General features: G+C 47.4%; 1 protein-coding gene and 1 long non-coding RNA gene across 10 annotated transcripts in view; one reads left to right on the forward strand and one right to left on the reverse strand.

Moving 5' to 3' along the window:
- Positions 1–6,001: 6,001 nt before the first annotated feature.
- On the reverse strand, positions 6,002–8,259 carry LOC118661737. Of its 2 annotated transcripts, XR_004969449.1 has the most exons (3): positions 7,805–8,259; positions 6,223–6,373; positions 6,002–6,118 (listed from the first exon to the last, which is right to left on the reverse strand). It is a non-coding gene; the product is annotated as an uncharacterized LOC118661737 (long non-coding RNA). The 2 variants fall into 2 exon arrangements; XR_004969448.1 differs by having other exon boundaries at positions 6,067–6,373.
- ZEB2 (zinc finger E-box binding homeobox 2) overlaps positions 6,260–20,338 on the forward strand; it is a 131,592-nt gene continuing 117,513 nt past the window's right edge. For 3 of the 8 annotated variants that reach the window (XM_036320074.1, XM_036320079.1, XM_036320081.1), the window contains exons 1-2: positions 6,260–6,393; positions 9,015–9,156. In XM_036320074.1, the coding sequence (XP_036175967.1) occupies positions 9,084–9,156 (73 nt within the window). In that variant the 5' untranslated portion in view covers positions 6,260–6,393; positions 9,015–9,083. Of the gene's footprint in view, positions 6,394–8,787; positions 8,807–9,014; positions 9,157–20,338 lie in introns of those variants that run through there. The other 5 variants (XM_036320076.1, XM_036320077.1, XM_036320080.1 and 2 more) reach the window with 3 other exon arrangements.

The raw sequence follows: 20,338 nt of genomic DNA on the forward strand, positions 1-20,338 counted from the left end.
TAAAAGTGAAAAAATTATCTTAAATACCAGGTCTGAAATTTGTCAGTTGCTTCAATGTTTTACTCTTTTGACATGTATAAAAAGACATAACCAAAAAGTTCAATGACCAAATTCCAGTGTGAAAATACGGTGCATAATTCATGCACATCTCTGCATTTAGGGAGAAAAGTGACTTGTATAGTTGATAGAATTATAGTTCTATCACATGTTTGTATACAATTGTTATGTATACATGGATTATAAATTGTTAATTTTTATGGATATATAGAAAGAATAGTTCAAATCAATAAACGTTGATAAGTGTTGAAGAGAAAGCTTGCATTTAAACATTACTTTGTTTCTTCGACCTAAGAGAATGAACTTTTTTTTCAAAAGCACGGCTAAAAATCAAGCATTAGATATGCAAATATGTGTTCAGATCAGAGATACCAAAATTATTCAAATGATTAATTATTCATCATAAAATGTCAATTAATAATTATGAAGCATAAAAGGCATCTTTCTAATGCATCTTTATTTTCTTGGCCTAAAAAGGGCTTCATATGCATGTCCAATTGACTTCTAACAAATTTTAAAAAATTCAACAAAGTAAACAAATTGTAAACAAGTGCAAACTCTGAATTTTAAGAAGAGAACAAATGGGCCCAAAATGAATGACAGATAAATGAAGAGAAAAACAAAAAAATATATAGCCACATCCATGACGTAAGCAGCTCTATGTTCACTCACTTGTTAGGTAAGGAGGCAACCTGGCCAAGAAAACAACCCAACAACTCAAGCTGTGCGTCTGCTTAGCATGTACAGAATGCGTGGCATGATGTTTCTCTCTGAATAGACTGATCTTGGGAGGAGGTGGGGGGGTGCTTTGGGAAATTTTTTACACTTTCAGAAAGTCATTTAAAAAAAAAAAAAAGCCCAGTTTAAGTTTCCTTAAATTACCTATTGTAATTCTAAAGTCTGCTAAGCACTGCTAAAATATCACTATTAATGAGAAAATTTTTCACATTGCCTTACTTCTAAAGAATTTCTCTACTCGAAGGATTACTTATTTTTAGAAAGATTATATATTGGTAAAAAGTCGATTTTAGCTGAGCTGATCCTTCAGAATGAGAAGCAATTACGATTCCTGAGCTAACTGACTTGTACATTTATTGTTATTATTATTTTTACTTTTCAGACACCTGGTGAACTTGTTCTCCGATGACCCAGGGAGTTATTTTAGTCAGGGTGTCCCTGACCTCCTGCTGGTAGATTAATTACATATTTAACATTGCGTTTTCAAGACGAAATGATAAATCTGGACACACAGAGGAGGCAGAAAAGAGAGCGAGGGAGAAGAGAGGTTGTTAAGAAACAAAACAAGGGATTGCAAAAGGGAGAGATCAAACAGAAAGAAAGGAGAATGTAGGAAATGCAATTGGGAAAGAATTTCAAGAAAATAAGGAGAAAGGGCAGGAAGGGCTGAAAAGGCGAGCGAGAGGGAGGGAGTGCGGGGAGAGGATGGGGGGGGTTCAATTCCCTGGCGAGGCTCCTGGCGCCCGCGCCCCGCTCGCCAACAGCCTCCCAACTTGGGGAGCAAGCCACCTCCCCGGGCCTGCGTCGCCTGCAACTCCCTCCAAGTTTGCCGGTGGCTCCTCCGGGGCCCCTGCCCGGCACCACCCCCTCCGCTTAGGGAGATTGACAGTCGCGTGGAGGAGGCTTTTCCAGGCACAGCCTTTCTCATGGTAATCAGCCCCCAGCATCACCTCCCCGCCGCGGCCGCTCCCGCTCCCGCACCGCGCGCAGCCCGCGGACCCGGGGGACCGGAAACGGGGCGGGGGCGGGGGCGGGCGGGCGAGCCAGGTCAGCTGACCGGGCGGCGGGGCGGGGGTCGCGGGGCTCCCGGGCGGGGCCGGGCCCGGGGAGGGCGGGCGAGCGGGCGGGGGCGACCCTCCCCACCCCCACGCGCTCCCGCGCCTGGGCGGCGGGGCCTTACCCAGAGATCAAATGGAGGGCCGAGGCTGGGGGCGTGGGGGGCCGGGCGCGCCGAGGACCGGGGCCCCCGGCAGACCTGCTTTGCGTCAATAAATTAAGACGCTCATTTGAGTCTCGAAGTTTGCTGGTTCCTGTCAGTGGAGGAGACGTTGGCAAAAGCACTGAAGCCGAGGGTCAGCCTTAACTTCCAAAAATTCAAAGAAAAGAAACCCTGCCGCTGGCCGCGCCGCCGGGCCAGGGGACGCGCGAGATCCGCAGCCCGCGGGCCGCCCCGCAGGGGTGTCCGGGCCGCTCTGTGGCTCGCTAGTCCCCGTTTTGATTTTGTTGGAAAGGGCTGCTCAGAGAGATGCTCCTGATTGTTTTCCCCCCTCCTATCCTAGGCTCAACTCCGAATGGATTGGATTGCGAGTTTGCACGTGAGAAACCGTTTGGCTTGGCTCGGACCCCTGCCGCCCCCAACCCCCTCCACACACTGCCGATCCAGGGGTCCCCCTTATCACCCTTTGCTCGCACTAAGAAATGGACCGCCTCCTGCGTCACCACACGGGGTCCAAATAATTCCTCCAGATGAAAGATCAAATTCTGTTTCCAAACGAGAATAAGTTCCTTTTTAACATGTTTCTCCACATCGTACAAAATAAACAGGATTTGCTTTCATGTCTATATATTTAGCGGTGGCCAAATTCGAATTCCTTCTACAGCCTGTGTGTTCAAGGGCAGAAACTTTGTCTCCCTTCGGGCATCTGGGCCCGCGAGCAGAGCTGGGGGCTGGAGAGGGTCGGGGGAGTTGTGAAAGTTGAGGAAATTGACAGACTGAGAGGTGAATGGGGGGACAGGCACCAGGTCCCGGCTGGAGGGAAGAGGAAAACAAAAGTGCATCTTCTCTCCCTGCCTGGGTGGAGGGGATCCTGCGGGAGGCAGTTTGTTTTACTCAGAGAAACCCTAAATAATTATTTTCTCCTTCCAACGTCGATTGCAATATTAGTTCACATTTGCATGTATCTGTTGTTTTAATCCCCTTCGTCTGGGCTAATCTCGAAATGGATTATTAATGGAGAAGAGAGACGAGAAGGAGCGATTCATTTGCAGGACTTGCTCTGCTGTGTGAGGCGCCTAAAGCCAGCAGCCCCCAGTTCTCTCTCTCTCTCTCTCTCTCTCTCTCTCTCTCTCTCTCTCTCTCTCTCTCTCTCTCTCTCTCTCTCTCCTCGACTTTTCCCTACGTCCTGCGCTTCTGCACCCCGCTGATCCCACTATCCCCGTCCTCCCGGACCTGGCCTTCGCACTGAAGGAGTGTTCGGGACAAATTGCTATTCCGGCTTTCTCGGGTCCCACCGCCTCTGCTTTGGTGGGAACTCTGACGGTCAAATGGGGAGGGGAGTGCCAGGGACGTGCCAAGCACGGGCGAGGGGGAGGTGACATGGGGAAGGGGGGTAACCTACCAGTCCGCCCACCCCTTGAAGGGACCCTTCCCGCGCCCCCATCCAGATTTCCACCTGGATGGGAACCTGATAGATTGCTGTTTACCTCACGTGAAATACTTGCATGTCGGAACTCCCAATGCTAAGAGTTGGGGCTGCCTGCTGCCACTTGAATGATTACTGAGCCCAGAGTAATCAAATGATTAGGTGTTTTTAGTGGAAATACTTGAGGGTCTTTTTTTGTAAGTCAGATTCTAAGTAACCTGACATTAATATAGATAATACAGACAAGTGATTTGACAGCCGTTCGATTGGCTCCTTTGACCTGAAGTTTTGCCTGTGAGTCTGGGCGGTGAGTCGCCAGTGGCTACCTGGGCTCAGAAGTGGGGTCCTGCCGGGATCACTCCATGCAATGGGCTCCTACTTCCCCAGAAGTGGGAGAGGGGAGGCTGAAAAGCAAACTTCTAGAGAAAGCTGACTTCTATTTTTTTTTAATGGGGGGGGGGGCGGGGGAGAGAATGGGAAGAGGAAGAAAAAAGGATATTAATAATAGAGACAACCCTCAGAGGAGGGACTTGATAAGTCTATTATTATACATATGAAGTATAGGTATAATGTTGAAAGAAATGTAAAACAGAACATTGAGAATGTGTCTGACCCATGTTGGAAATCTTTAATAATTTTCTCTTTTTTATTATTAATTTTTAGACTGACGAGCTTGACTGCTCCTCTTCTATAGGTAATTTCTCTGTAATGGGGTGGGCAGAAGATTAATTTATCCAGCTAGTCTCACTGTAATAAATATTCAAGTTAGGAAAAGAGGTGAGTCTGTAACCAACTGTGAGAATTGACTTTCTTGCAGCCTAAAGTAAGAATTGGCTGCAGTCATGCTAGTGGCTATCCCAGCCCCCTCCCCCTCCCCCCCAAAAAAAATAAACATACAAAATACAGAGACTTGCACCTCTGGGAGTGTGGATGTGGCAACCCTTGTGGTGGCTTTTCCCTTCTCTGAGTGCAATTGCCAGCGACTCTTACATCCAAAGTCTTGCTTTAGGCACACATTCAAAGCACAGTTCAAAGCAGTTTATCTTAATGTAAGTAAAAGTCTAGTGTGGATCGGAGTATTATTTGTTTCAGATTTCATCAGACTGAAAACAGGGGGCTGTGACATAGTAACAATATTCAAGCAGGAAAAAAAAAAATGGCATGAGGCTCTTCTTTAGCCTCCTTGACACCTCTACCTTTACCTTTGCTTGGAAGCCCTAAGGTTATGGGACTGGAAGTTTATTTGTGCTCTGAGGTTTGCAAGCACTTTCACTCTAAAAAAAAAAAAAAAAAAAAAAAAAAGCCTCAGTTCTTTAAGAAATTGAGCCTGAACCATTGGTAGCTAAGAGATTTCTTCCTTTTCCGATAAATGCCTGTGCTCAGCATCCTCAGATTTGGCTGTCTTTATTTACTTCTATATTAGTTCCAATTATGTGCAGTGTAAACCAGCTTTTTGATTAACAAAACAGCAGAGCATTGGTTAAGAACACTTAAACTTCAAAAAAAAAAATTCCCCTGGGAAGTGGGCTCTGAATTGGTTAATAATGTGCAGTACTTGCTAAATTGCTGACTTCCAGATGTGGAAAATATCTTTCTTGTTTAGGACCTATGTAACCTGATTGGATTACGACAGAAGCGTCACATTGGAGGCTTTTGAGTGATTATTTAATTAACCATACAGTAGAAAGCTGTATTCTCCAGGAAATCCCTTCCATATTTACATAACCAATCCCTTCAGAGCAAAGGTGGAGTCTTTTCTTTTTAATTTTACTTTAATTGCAATATCAAAAAATACAGACTCCCAAACTTGGACCCCATGCTGTTTAATATCATGCTCTTCCTCCCCTGCTAAGTTCCTCTACGGCCTTCCTCCTTTTCCTCCTGCCTCACTACACACGCTACAGTAAGGTCTCCAGGAGATGTGGAGGGACTCAGAGATCTGTCAACCCAGAGCTCTCTGGTAATTACTTAGAGACCCTCTTTTTAAAATGCCAAACCACTTTTTAGTTTGAGGATCCAATCCAGAAATTCATCTCTCTCTCTCTCTCACACACACACACACACACACACACACACACACACACACAGACACACATCCTAAGATGCAGTTCACATGTATCTTTTTCCCCTCCCTGGCTCTGGCATCTAAAAGAAAAAAAAAATTAAAATAAGAGAAAGGGCAAAGAATTTAGTTCCAGAAGCTGTGCTGAGAAATCCACACAACTTCATGTGCATCTCAAATCTGGCCATTAGAGACATCCACATAAGAAGAGGCGATCTGGATTGAGGACCCGGGATCTTCCTCTTCAACTTTCACCCCTTAGAATACTCCAGTTCAGTGAATGGTGTGCACCGCTTTGCTTTCCGCCCTGAACTCTGTAGGATTTAGTGATGAGGATAATGATGCCAAAGGCTTGACGGCGGGGGGGGGGGGGGGGGGGGCGTGGAGAAGGGAGGGAGGGAGGGAGGGAGCGAGAGGGAGGGAGAGAGGAAGGGAGGGAGGTGGAATTTCATTTCTTCCACTAAAGCGTTTGCGGAGACTTCAAGGTATAATCTATCCCAGATCCTTTCCCAGAGAGAAACTTGGCGATCACGTTTTCACATGATGCTCACGCTCAGGGCGCTTCAATTATCCCTCCCCACAAAGATAGGTGGCGCGTGTTTCAGGGTCTCTCTCTCTCCTACAGAAAAGAAAAAGAAAAAAATGTCATTAGAAGAGGCGTAACACGTCAGTCCGTCCCCAGGTTTGTGTTTCCTGGAGTGGCTAAAAGAGATCAGTTCTAACCTGCTCCGCAGGAATAACGGTCCTGCCTCCCCACACTCTTGGCGAGGTTTTGTACAGTTTGCTCCGGGAGCTGTTTCTGCGCTTCCACCTTTTTCTCCCCCACACTCCGCGGCTTCTTCATGCTTTTTCTTCTCACCATTTCTGGCCAAAACTACAAACAAGACTTCGCAGGTAGGTTTTTTTTTTTTTCCTCTTTTCTCTCTTTTTATTCCCTTTTGGTATGATCACCCCTCACTCTCCTTTTATGATTTTCTCCTTGTAAGTGGGGATGTGAGTGTGAAGTGAGAAGGAGTGTCTGTGGGTGGGAATTTCAGGTGGGTTTAGCTCTTTTTTGGCAAGCTTTTCCCACGAGTGACTTCTCCGATTTCTCTCCCACTCCTGCTCTCTCTGTTTCCTTTCCCCTTTTTCTTCTCCCCCAGATAATTTGCCCTGTACCTGTTCATTCAGGTAACCAAAGGTGCCTTTTGCTACCCAAACTAGGAAAAGTTTTATTGAGAACTATATGATTGGAATGAAAACTCTTCCAGGGGAGAGGTTCTGTGCTATTTTTACACCTACTTCCAATTCATTGGACTCAGCAATTAAAACTTAGCAAATACCTGTTAATAATTACAAAACTTGATTGATACAAACCTACCAAATTTGGGGACAAGTCTTTCTCTTAGAGATGGCAGTCCATCCTCCTCTCCCACCGGAGAAGGCTGTTGTCTAAGCAGAAAGTGTCTGTTTTCTGTCTGCTTAGTGAGTTTCATTTCTTTATTTCATTCTTTGTGTGTATATGTATGTGAAGTAACACCTCACTTCTGTGATGATAAATAAAGAAGTGAAAGTCCTCATGGAACTTGAGTCGTTTACCAAAGGGTGGGGGGGGGGGTCACTACAGCTGGGACAAAAAAACTGCTGTCAAGATATCAGGGTTTTAAATTAAGGATAACTTTTGAAATTGTATTCTAAGTGGCATAATAATACAGATGGATTGAACAGGAGACACATACACACACTTACCCCATTCCATGCTTTGGCACTAAAAAAATCCAGAGAGCAGGAGTTCCCAGGAACAGTAGTGAGCCTCGCTAGCATAGATGTGTTTATCTCCCACCTACTTATACATGTATTTTCTACATGCTCCCCCTATAATGATGAAGGCAAGATGACTAACTCCAGAGTTAGGAATAACAGGCAAAGATAAAGTTTCCAGCACAAATGCCCGGTCTCTCCTTCTCTCTCTCACACACACACACATGCTCATAAAACTAGCAGCTTACTTTATTAAACATGTATTTATATGCAATCATGTGTAAGTCTCAGCAGGAATACAGGCAGGCCAGCTGTTTCATCCCAGACACTTGTGTGACCATTTCTGTATTTCAGGATTTTGTTTACGCCCCCCCCCCCAAAAAAAAACCCCACAATTTCAAATGCAGAGGAGAGCTAAGAAATGACAAAATGTGTCAAACTTACAAACTCTCCCACTCTGCCTGGGTTAAATTCAAGGTGCTTTCTAAATAATTCACTTCCCCTTCTCTCTGCTCCCCCCTCCACCCCCACCCCTCTCGGCAAACGTGTGGAAACTGATACTCACTTTCCAGGTTTTCCGCAAAGCTTCCAGCGCGGGAGACAATAGGTGCGGGCGTGGGGGACGGAGTGTGCCCGGCAGAGAAGGGGTTAATGGCCCTGTGTTACAGTTTGCATCTGTTACATCTTTTATAGCCCCCTGTTTAAACTAATCCTCGAGGCACCGCATCTTCCCAACCCCACGGAGTCTCGGGATTCTCCTCCTCTCCTGCCTGCCTCGGAGGTTCCCCTTTCTCCAAGTTTTGACAGTTTTCCGCTGTGGGGGAAAAAAAAAAAATGCAGCGCCTCTCTCGATTTTTAGGTACAAAAGTTTCGAAGCCAGAAAGGATACGATCATTTAAGTAGAGCTTAAAAGTATTGCCGTGGCGGTTGGACTTTCTCTTTCCTTTCTTGAGGGGGAGAAAAAAAAATTTTTTTTCTTCTGGAACTATTTTAAGGGAACCAGTGTGGGGGAGCATGTGTGTGAGTGAGGTGGGGGGAAAGTCTGAAGTCAATATTGTCAAAGTGGCGGAGGTGGTGGTGGTGGGGGGGAGGGTGGTGGTGCTGGTGGTGAGGGGGAAACAGTGTCCAAAGAGGCTTATAATTATATTTCTTACTCTGGCGTGAAACGGGAAATCTTAATTTGGGGGCGGGGGGTAGAGGGGAGAAGAGACAGTGCCTCGATCAACTCCGGGAGCGGAGGGGAGGGGTCGCGGGGCGAGTGGGCTTCCTATAATTACTATTCTCATTTGCCCGAGTGTGCTCCACCCGGGGGTGGTTTCGCGGTGTTTTTGTTTGTTTGTTTGTTTGTTTCCTCTGGGGAATGGGGTGGGGGGTGAGACAAGATACGAATGGAAGGCAGCGTCGCCTCGCCCCAAGTTCCCGAGGCTGGCGGCGGACTTTTCGGAGGCGAGGGTCCGCCTCGCCCTGAGTCAAGCAGCCTCACTGTACCGCCGTGTGCATTCCCTCATACGGTCAGGAGTTATGACTCATGTGGAAGATGTAATTCTTGTCTCTGATCCCCTCGCGGGTGCGACACACCAAACAGTAACAAACACAAAGCGCCTCGGGGCCCGGGCTGGGGCGGGGGGCGGGGAGGGGGCCGCCGAAGTTTCGCTTTGGCGCTGGGGGGGCGCGGATGGGTGCTCGCCGGGCCCTGGCCCGGCTCCCCTGGGCGGCCCGCGCGCGTTTCAATGGGCGCGGGCGATGCCCACATTGTCGCTGTGTTTGGTTGCTAGATCGAGCCTGCGTGCTGCCGGAGCAGGGCGCCGAGTCCATGCGAACTGCCATCTGATCCGCTCTTATCAATGAAGCAGCCGATCATGGCGGATGGCCCCCGGTGCAAGAGGCGCAAACAAGCCAATCCCAGGAGGAAAAACGGTAAGAACCGGCCCGAACCAAACTTTTCCGGGCCACTCCGCGGCTCCGGACCCAGGGAGCAGGGGGGGAGAGGGGAAGGGAACCGAGGCGGCGGCGGCGGCGCCCGGGGCTCGCGGGCGAGCCTCCCTCCGCGGCCGGCGCCCGAGCCCTGCGCGCGGGGACGGACCGGGGGGAGTTGGGGAAGTGCCGGGCAAAGTGAGCGGCGGGCGCCGGCGGGCTCCGGAGCGGGGGTCCGCACGGGGCCCCGCGCCCCATCCCCGCCGCCCTCGCGCCCCCGCCTCCGCCCTCCCTCCACCTCCGCCTCCCGCTCCGCTTGCTCCCGGCCCGCCGGGTCCACGGCCGGGCTGCGGAGCGTCGGGCTGGGGCAGGGCGGGGGCCCGGGCGCCGGGTGCTGCGGGATCCCGGGGCGGGGGCGGGGGCGGCTCGGGGACGGCGAGGGATAGAGAGGGGGCCCGCGGCTGTGCCCCGACGAGGCTCAAAGTTTCTTCCCGGAGCCGCCCGGTTGCCTCTCCTGAGCCAAGTAACGGTTCGCGGGCAGCGGGGCCCGGCTGGGCGCGCCCGGGCTCCGCGGTGGGAGGGACTCGGCCGCCCCGGGCGCGCGGGGTCCGGCGGGGTCCGGGCGGGCTTGGGCTGGGTGGCTGCTCTCCAGCGGGCGCTGGCCCCTCGCCGGGGGCTGGCGAGTCGCAGGGAGACTTTTCGGGGCAGTTTCTGCGCGGCCAGGAGGAGCCCGCTACCCGGGCTGCGTCGGGAAGGAGGAAGAAGATGGGGGTGCGAGGGGGACACACAGATAGGAGGTGGGAGATGAAAGCGGTGACAGTTTAGTAGGTCCATCTTGGAGCGAGGCAGAGCAGGGGGAGGGAGAGCGAGCGAGAGAGTAGAAGGGAAAGAGAGAGAGCGAGAGGGACCCCCTAGGTATTACCCCCAAACAAAATCGTGGGAATAAAAGAGAAAAGTGATTGGCAAGAGCGCAGAAGGCGCCTGGGGGAGGGGAGAGAGCTGGGGACCAGAGACGGTGCCGGGGGAGCTGACGGAGGATCCCGAGTTGAACAGAACAGCCAGCCCCCCAAAACAGACGCGCGAACTAGCGCCAGCTCCGCCTGGGAAATGAAACTTCTCGCTCCCCTCGCTCTCGGCCGGAGCAGCGGCGCGGGGCCGCGGTCACGCTCCGGAGCTGGACCCGGGGCCGCGGCGCTGGCCCGGCCTCCGGCCTCCCGCAGCCCAGCCCTCGCCTGGCGGGGTCGCCGGGCCCACTTGGAGCAACTTTCCTCCGGAGACGACGACCGTGCGAGCCCCCCGGCCGGCCCTGAGCGGCGCGGCGCGGGGAGGGGGCGCAGGGGGCGCAGCGTGGGGTGTTGGAGGGGAAAAACACAAAGACTCGAGAAATTTGATTAGAGACAAATGATGCTGCTCCCTGCCTCTCTCTGTTTCTCTGTCTCTGCCTGTCTCTGTCTCTCTCTAGGTTGTGTGTGTGTGTGTCTTTTGCTTGTTGTGGTGGAGGTGTCGAGCCATATGGGGGAGTGATAGAGGAATTTTAGTCAGAAACTGTTCCTTACGTTATCCTGCCTTTTCCCTTTGTGCTGCCTTTGATCTATTTGCTTGGCTTAGTATGACACACACACACACACAAAAACAAGTATAATAATATATTCTGAGCTGCTCCCCCAACATCCAGTTCAGGCTCTCTCTCTCTCTCTCTCTCTCTCTCTCTCTCTCTCTCTCTCTCTCAATTTCTTCTTCACTCTAGTGTCTGGCATTATTTAAGGTGGTCCTTGCGCAGGAGACCCCTCTGCCCCATCACTGGGTAATTTAGTAGTCACTAAAATTACACCTAGTGTCCCCTCTCCGCTCTTGGGTTTCCTCTTCCTTTTATTAAATGTTGCTTATTGATTTTCTAAAATCAATGTCTGTTGTGGGGCGCCCCCCCCCCTTTACAAGTATCTAAAGCACGTTGCTGATCAACTGGATAACAAAAGCTTTGTGTCAAGGAGGCTTTTTTCCCTTGTGTTAAACAATCTTTTTTTTTTTTTTTTTTTGAGAAAGAGAGAGAGAAAAAAAGAGAATGAAATTTAAAGCAAGGTTCCCAGAAGTGTTGCTTTGCAGAATAGACTATTTAAAATGTTTGTTTCTTGTTGCCCGCCCCCTCCCATCCCCTTTGGGATTTTGCCACCGTTGACCAGCCTGGCCCCAGGAGTGAGGTCAGGCCGGAGCCCAGGTCTGGGGAAATACAGGGCTCCAGGCTTCCTGGGAACCGCTGGGAAGGGGGAGGGCGGGGGGTTGGCGCTTGGAGAGGGAGGCCTGCTGTGGGGGCTGTACAGGTGGACAGAGCGCCAGGGAGGGGCTCTGCCTCAGCCGTGGACCCTGCACCCATTTCCTCTCCGCCCAGCCACCAACTTGAGAGAAGCCTCCACACTCTGAAATGGAAAGTTGAATTGCACATTTTAAGGCATTTCGCCCAGTCTCTGCACACTTCACAGCAAGCCTGTCCATCTCTGAGAGCTTCTAGAACTTTGACTAGTACCTGTCTCTTTTTCCAAGTAATCTGTGGGAAAACATGCTGTGAATTGGTGACTTGTATGTGTCTTGCTTTGGGTTTAATTTGGCCGGCAACGTTCTGGTTTCCAGAAGCAGGTAGAAGAGTTTTCTTACCCATTTTTTTTTTTCTCATCAAGCATGTATCCAATGCCTTTTCCTTTGGGAATTGCCAGGATTTATCTGAACTGAGTGGATTTTTCTTCTTTCCTGGATTCATGGAAAATATGTCACTTTTGAGCTTGTGTCTTTGCTGATAACACTAAATATGATGATGCTTATCAAAATCATATAGAAATTCCTGGAAAGAAATAATGGCAATACTAATCATAGAAGTAGAAGCTGCAAAGAAAAGAGAAAAAAGATGGTCATCCAGGGAACTAGAATTGCACTTTATATAATTTTAATGAAGTCAACAGTGTATATATAGACTAAGGCGACAAGGAGATAAAACGTGTAAAGCTGTGTGTGTGCGTGTGCGTGTGTGTGTGTGTGTGTGTGTGTGTGTGTGTGTGTGAATGGCTGGTCAAGAACGTGGGTTAGATAGAAGACGAGGCTATATACGATTATTAAAAAGCAAAGGAGAAGGAGGCAGCTCAAGGAAAATAAATTTACCAAGAGAGAAATGAGAAAGTAAAAATCTAGCCTTTCATGTTCTCAGGCTAGAAAGATGCCTGGCAGAGACAGTGCCAGGGCCAAGTTAATCCATAGTGGACAGTCTCCTTTGGCCCACATAGAAAGGATGAAATCTCTTCCCAGAAAAAAAGATGTGCAGGAGGGAAGGGGGAGAGGGGTGAGGGGGAAGGAGGCAAAAAGCAAGTTGCCGCACACAAGAATGTGTGTCGGTTTCAAGAAGTTCAGTCAGATGATCCTCAGTCGCCTGACTCACTTTGTAACACTTTCACTGAAGCTGGAGAGGAGGGGAACCCCCCCACACCCACCCCCTTCAATTCCCCTGACTATACCCCACTATCTCCACACAGCCTTGGAGTCAGAAGTGAGCACCGGGGATGCCGGCTGCTGCTGCCCCTGGCACAGCCCCCGCTGGTAACTTGCAAAGTTTGTTGCTTTAGCCCCTGATGCAGGCAGCGGCTCCTGGGGATGCCCGGCCTCCCTCTTGCCTCCCGCGGAGCCTGGGAAGACCGGCCTGCCTCCCCAACCCACCACCTTCCAGCATCAGCCTCCGAAAAACTGCACAGACACATGCACATTGTCACAAAAATCAAATCGAGAAACTGTTTCAGAAAAGGGAATAAAGTTGCCTTTTACTTAAAAACTGAATTCGGAGTGGAGGGAGCAAGGACATGGAAGGAAGAAAGGAAAGTTAAATTGGATTGTTCTGCAAAGTTTCAGCTAAAGGTTTTGGGGAAATCTTTGGGGCCTGGGGGAGATTTTTACAAATGCCTTTGGTCTCTGACGTTCAGTGGTAGAGAGAGGGGCTGAAGCTGGATGCTTTCAGGACTGTGGATCCTAGAGGAGGGACACTCAGAGGAGCAGAAATGACCCTCCTTGTTTAAGATAAGTCCTCGCTTGCTACCACTTCCTTAAAGGGAGTGGAGGTTGCTGGTGGTGATGCTTAGAAGCAATAGGGGACACACAAGTTGCTCCTGGTTCAGAGATGCTGAAATGACCAGAGAAATTCAGGCAGGCCCTCCTTCTGGAGGTGGCTCCTCTCTGAGAGGTGAAGTTGGGACGGGGCGGCCTCCAGGAGAGTCCCTCAGTGCAGGGCGTTACCTGCGCATCAGTCAGTTCAGACTTGGTTATCTTTGCAAGTGTGAAAGCCGTTTGCCGCTGCTTTCTCCCTAAAGTTGATGAGCTTATTAGGAAGCCTGTGTTGCTGGCAGGCACCGCGCTCAGAGACAGCATGGATGGCAGGTACCACACAGTGCTCAGGGCTCGCCAGAGATATCCATCTCCATCCTTTCCTCTCTGTGGAGATCCTCCACAAGTTGTGTCACGCCGCACACACCCAACACTGAGGGCTGTGTATCCAGACCGATCTATCTGCTCTCTTTTGGTTTGGGAAAACCAAGTCAATTGGGGTAGAAACCTTGCCTTCCTTCACAGCAGAGACACTAGTCTGCTGGCGCCCATGGCCTGCCGCGCCTCTAGGAGTAAGGGTCAGCTAAGGATTTTAAACTTTACATTGTTTCTCTGTTGCCAAATAAAAATAAAGTCACGTCTTTAAGCGGTTCTTTTCCAAATACGAGTAAAGCCAAGATTGCAAAGTTCCCCCACTAAGCTGCTATGTCATATGTTGCAGATGCTCCCTTCCTTGCCTGCTTAATGTGCTCAAAGTAAAGAAAATTCCAAGAGGTTATCAAAGACCCTCATTCTGCATTAAGAATATTTCCTGGGAAAAATGTGTGTGCCCTGAAGGTAGGAAGGGAGGGTGTTGCTAGCTCTGTAGCAGAGCCACGTTTATTCCAAGAAGGGGGGGGGGGGGGAGTCCTTTCCTCACAACAGTTTTTGTCATCTGCATTCTTCCAGGGATTTTAAGGTGCATTTTCTTCTGTGTGAAAGGGAACGCTTTGTCCTTTTCCTTTCCAGCATCGAGGCTTCCCAAGGTAGACACTATTTTGTGCCTGTCACAGAGAGAGGGAGTGCAGGTTTGCAATGCTCACAGACAATTGATTGTCTGCCCTAATGTGTTTCATTTACATGTTTATAACGTCAATGGTGCTGGGGTGTCCACTGTACCATTCATTCCCGCATTCCCACAAGGGGGCAATTGTCTGAATGGCCAAGTCAGACACCTTTTTGATTGCTCTTTGGTTGTCTTTTTAGAGCAAAGAGATAAAGGAGGAAAATCTGTGGTGCAGAAACACTAGTTGAAAATACACAGAATTAAATGTCACCACAAAAGCAGATGTTAACATAAGCCCAAATATGCTTTTTAGCCAAGATGTGAAGGTTGAAAAAAAATAATAATTCAGAGCAGAGGGAAGGATGATTTAAAACCAATAAATATAGACCTGCTCCCTCCTCCCTATTTCTTTTCTTTCTTTAGCAATCAGAAGATGAAATGTGATTTTCCTTTTCATTTCTAAGCCTTGAAACATCTAGGCACCTCCTCATTATTTGTGTGTTTGCTGTGATTTGTGAATTTGGTATATATTTACATAGCTCTGTTTATGCCAATAGCATCAGCTTACCACTTGGAAAATCTATTGAATGACTATTTGGGCTGTGGGGAGTGTAAACTTTTAAAAAGTAAGAGCCAAGTATTTCTTCATCGAGCATTTTTTTTTTTTTTTTTAAGGAAAGCAGTAATAATCAGTAGACTCTATGGAAGCCTTTGCCTTAATAGCTCTGTGCCAAACACTTTTATCTTGGGTGACAGTTGTGTCACAGTGAAAGCTCTCAGGAAAAGTGTAACTAGTAGTTACAAAGTAAATAAAGAATTTTGTTTTCAGGTGCTGGGTACAGTTTTTATACTGTGTGTGTGTGTGTGTGTGTGTGTGTGTGTGTGTGTGTGTGTGTGTGTTGTTTGTATTTCCTCTGAGGGAGGTGAGAAGAAAAGCCCCCCATGCCTGTGTTTTTTTGGCTTTTCTCTTCAATCAGTTCTCCGTTCCATATTATGCATGTATGTAGTACACATGAATACACCTGCTTTGGAAAAAAAAAAAAAGATTTCACAGTTCAGATGGTGCCTCGCTGGTTCATTTAGGAAATACAGTTATTAGAAGTTGGTCTGATTTCACGTGTGGTCCACAGAGAGAGAAAATACTAACCCCCGTGTCATCTGGCGGGAGGTAAACAGGGGGCAGTCAAACTTTTATAATTTCGTAGTAAATTAGGGAGGAAAAATCGCCAGTGTGTGAAAGATTTCTGCCTCTCCGGGAAGACACACACGGTAGCTGCACCGTTAGCTGAACCCCTGACACGGCGGTCTTTTGAATGCCTTAGGTATGATTTCACTTTCGCTCACATCAATGCTGACCTGAATGCCTTTCATATCTGATCCGCTGTGTCTCTCCCAGTAAACATCCCCTGAGGGGAGAACAAAGAAAGGAGCTCTTCTTCTTCTTAATCACAATTCAGCCCTTTCACCGCCGGCAGGCTCCATTTGCATTCTGCCACGGAAAGCCAAGATGAAAAGAAAGAGAGAGAGAGAGAGAGAGAGAGAGAGAGAGAGAGAGAGAGAGAGAGAGAGAGAGAGGAGGAAGAGAGGCAGAGGGTAGTGGCTGAGTAAAATAACTTAGGTGTTTGTGGCTGTTTGTTGGGCTTTCCCTAGTTACCAGCCTTATATAGTTGATGCTCAACCAGGCCCTGTCCCTCCTGACAGGCATATAGTGTTACAAGATGGCATGTCTGTACTATTCATGGCCACCAGCTCAACACTTGAGGTAAAAAGTGTCAGGGAGGGATCGGATTCTCCCCCAGAAGCCTGTTAGACTGGGCATAGGTGTGTGGGCTTCCCACTTTTGAGTGCTGCCTACTGTTTGGCTTTACTCTGATTGTTTACCATCAGACAGGGGAGGTGAGTGCAGGCGGGAGGGGTGGGGGCAGCTGGGGGCCGCTCAGGAGAAGAGAGAGAGTCTCCTGGGCCCTGGTCTGCTTTCAGGGGTGGGTGTCTGGCCCAGAGGGAAAGGGAGAGGTGCCTGAACACACTGATACATCTTCAGGAAAACTGGAAAAGACTTTCCCATTTTTCCCCCTGACTTTTTATGATAATTCATATTTTCAAATGAAAGGGGAAAAAAGCCAAGAAAGAAACTCTCAAATGAGCCAAAAAGGAGAAAAAAAAATTCTCTGAAAAGAATTTTAGGGGGAAAAGTTGTTCTATTTTAAAAAGCTTTGAGGGCTGTAAAGTGCCACGTTTTTCACACCTTCTCCATACTTTTTTTTCAGATTTTTTTAGTATGTTTAACATTTGTGAGATGACAGCCTTTTTGTATCTCAAACTGGATGCTGCAAGATTGGTAGGGAGGGGCTGGTGGTATTCATGTTTTCTTGAGAGAGAAAGTTTATGCCTAAAGGGCTCCCTTCTTGCTGGGAACTGTTTAAAACCTCGCAGGCCGACCTGTCAGGTTTTACCGTGCGATTTGCCTCCATTTCCAACATGCAAAAGTAACATGCAGCTAATGGTATTGGAATGAGACCGCAGCACGAGCAGAAACCTCTCGTGACAACTTTTCAGCTACATTATCTTGCTCCTAAACTATCTTGTCTTTTTCTTTTCCTCTTTCTGAAACCACTTTTAAGATACCAACAGTTTTTCTGCAACAATTAGATTAAGCATGCAACACAGGCACACACACACACACGCACACACACACACACACACACACACACACACACACACACACACACACGCCTTTGGAAGGACAATCGCTTCACATAGCAGAGTGAAGAATTGGAAACCTGGCTTTTCGGATAACCGTGGTGGCAGATTGCACTTGCAAGCGCAAAACTAGTGGGTATATTAGAAGTTGTACAGAGCATGTGACACAGATTCCTGATTTTTTCCCCCCAGAAGATTTACAGAATTTACAAAAAGAGATTATCCCTACACCTTCCACCCCTCCTGCCCACCCCCATGACCCAAGCAATGAAGGATTTAGGCAGATTTACTTCAGTAAACACCTTTGGACACTTGGGGGGAAAGTGGGAGTCTGTTTGCAAAAGGAGGCTTTTGTTAAGTGAGGTACCGGGATAATGCTTTACCAAGCAGCTGTGATATTAACCTACCCAGCAATGAGGGAACACTCTTTAACTCTTCACGTGCCTGGCCCTTCACGCTCAGCAGATAAAATCCCAGCTCTCTGAAGGCACTTAGAATTCTGGCTCTCCCCGTTTATTATTCAGACAAGTCCTGCAGACGTGAAAACTGTTCAAGCTTTTAAAACAATGTGGTTTAATTAGATGAGGTGGACTTCCATTGCTCATAAGGCCTCCAAATGGTGGTTTATAATTGGCAAGGAGAGGAAAAAAAAGAAAAAAAAATCAGGCAGCACATTAAAAATTCCAGGAAATATCTTTAGAAAAGCTATTTTCATTTCCAGCTTTTAAAATATTAGACTAGGGTAGCTAGAGGGAATGAAGCAGCTGGGCGTCTCCTGCCTCTAAAGGACACCAGAAGTTTGTGATGCAGAAGCTGCAAGAGGCTAATTCGGAGGCTGGCATTCTCGCAGCCCTCACCCCCTTTTTTTGGGGGGGGGGTGTTGCCTAGCTTCCGGAACTTGGGAAGTCATGTGAGCCTTGGAATCAGGGCCTCAGGCCGGCTCTGACCAACCTGAGCCTCTGCAAAGCCAGCAGAGAGGCGTTTGTAAGAGGAAGGAGTTAATCGCTCTCTTTTTTTTTTTGCCGGGCACAAGAATAACTTTACAGGTGCTGCATTCCGGCTCAAATAAGATTGCCTTATTTAGTTCAGAAAGGGAGCGTAGGTGTCAACATTGGAGCAGCCACCAACGTGTGAGAAAGTAAAGGGTATGAGACATGACAGAATTAAAGGTGTTTGCTATGTTGTTACACCGTGTGTCAGGCTGCAAGCTCCCTTTGTCACAGCCTCCTGGTGATTTGACAGCGCAAATCTACTTCCCTCCTAGGTGAGACAGCATTTTCTAACTGGAGTTATAAATACGGTACATCCCTCGCGCACACCCTGCCTCCCAGATCCGCGAGTCCTATCTCAAAGCATCTCGCTCTGAGACACAATGAACAAACGATGTGTACAGGGGGCTGTGCGTGCGGGGGCCCGGGCACCGCCAGCATCACAGTAGCTGGCATTGACTGTTGTTTGGCATTAAGTTCCTCTGCCAAATCATCCAATAATTAAGTTTTATGTTATTTGTATGAACGACCAAGCATGCAGTATCCCTTTGCAAATCAAAGGGAGGCTTAACATTACTTTTTGAACACTTTCAGACCATGGTCAGGTCACAGTTTGGGGGCTGAATTAAAATGATCTCATTCATGATCTAATTGAGGTTGGCAAAACCTTAGCAGTAGCAGGAGTACATAAATATAAATCAAAAGACCAAAATTTAGCAAATCATATCATTTGCTAGAAATCTGCTCATGAATTATTCTCCCATTGCCAACCCAGAAGTTAAACTTTGTCTCCCCTCAGCAACAGTAACTGCGCATATTTTTTCAGGCTCCTGACAGGAAAGTTAGAGATGCTGAGAAGGGGAAAGAGAAGGGAGATGATCAGTTTCTCATCAGATATTGTGTGTTTGCGACCCAAGAAAGGACGATAGCTAATCAAGCCGCGTGCCTTACAGTGGGTGCTGCAGTGTTGGTGAGAAATTAATATCAGCTTCTGAAAACCAGATTTGGGAAGAGCGAGCAGCTGGGATACATAAGGGGTGGAAGGGGCGCAAACATTTCGAGAAGGATCTGATTGAACTTTGCTTTCATTTTTCAGTTGAATGTAATCATCATAATGATTCATGCATTTTTGTAACAAATTTAGTTCAATGACTGAGCTGAGGGGATATTTGGAGGAGTCGTTAGAATTAAAAGACAACACGGAAATGTTGGTGTACATATTTAGGTCACCTTTGTTTCCTTTTTTTAAAGAAATATTACTATGAAATTAAGACTCTGGATCCCGTAATCTACGAGATTAAATGTTATGTTCTATGGTACGCAATCCATTTTTAGTTCTTCATTTTTCTTGATTGCTGTATGATATCTCAGCTTAGACCCACACACACTTCACTTTAAACCGAAGGAGACCTAATTCTGAACTTCAATATTGTGAAGTTAAAAAATTTTAAATCCCACTTACATGAAGGTATTCTTTCAAGCAAACAATTAGTGCAGAACTAGTCAGTTTAGCTAACTTTATTTGTCACAAGAGCAAAATATATGAAGGTGTATTTTTGAATTACCATGGAATCATTTTAAAATAATCCCAGGTAATAGAGGTAAACATTTTAAAATAATCCCAGGCAATTTACCTGCATTATTTTGGGACCAGGTAAATTGTCCTTAATGATTTCCCATGACAAAAGGTGTAAACGTGCCCTACATAAAAATGTGTAATACGTTTTTATACAAGGCTGATATGACAATATAGTGATTTTTGTTATTTATATGGTTTCATATTTCTTTTTATAATCAACTCCAGGAAAGAAAGGTACTCCTGACAAGGTGATAGACGCTACCTGCAAAAATAAGTAATCAGTAACAGATCAACAGACTAAGATATCATGCTATTTATAGGATGAGATTTTTCCCTCTCTCTTAAATGGATGAGTACATTTCAAGGATTCAATGCCCACGTGATCTATAAATGTGGAATGTAGCGTTCACTGTTTCCTAGTGCAAACTGTATTTATATTGTCTTGTATACCCGAGTTAACTGTAATCGAAGAAACTTTGTGCCTGTTCTTGGAAGTACTTAAGTTTCTGCTTTAGACACAAAGCACATCAATGGAAGTGTTTCGCATCATGAGATTTCTCAGTTTCAAGAGGTGAGGTTTATGTATAAAGACCTCAGGAAGCTGTGTTTTCCTAATAAATAGGCCCATCGAGCGGGAAACATCTAAGCAATACCGTTGTCCTACAGGTTCCCATCACCTTTGCTCTGCTGAAGGGCATTTGAAAACGAAATACAGGTCCTATGCACTCATACACAAATGCACCCCAGGACCCCAACTCTGCTACTTCTTCTCTTAAACTTTCACCGCAATCATAGAGC

The sequence above is a fragment of the Myotis myotis genome, unplaced genomic scaffold (assembly GCF_014108235.1).
Source record: "Myotis myotis isolate mMyoMyo1 unplaced genomic scaffold, mMyoMyo1.p scaffold_m19_p_8, whole genome shotgun sequence".
Classification (NCBI taxonomy): Eukaryota; Metazoa; Chordata; class Mammalia; order Chiroptera; family Vespertilionidae; genus Myotis; species Myotis myotis.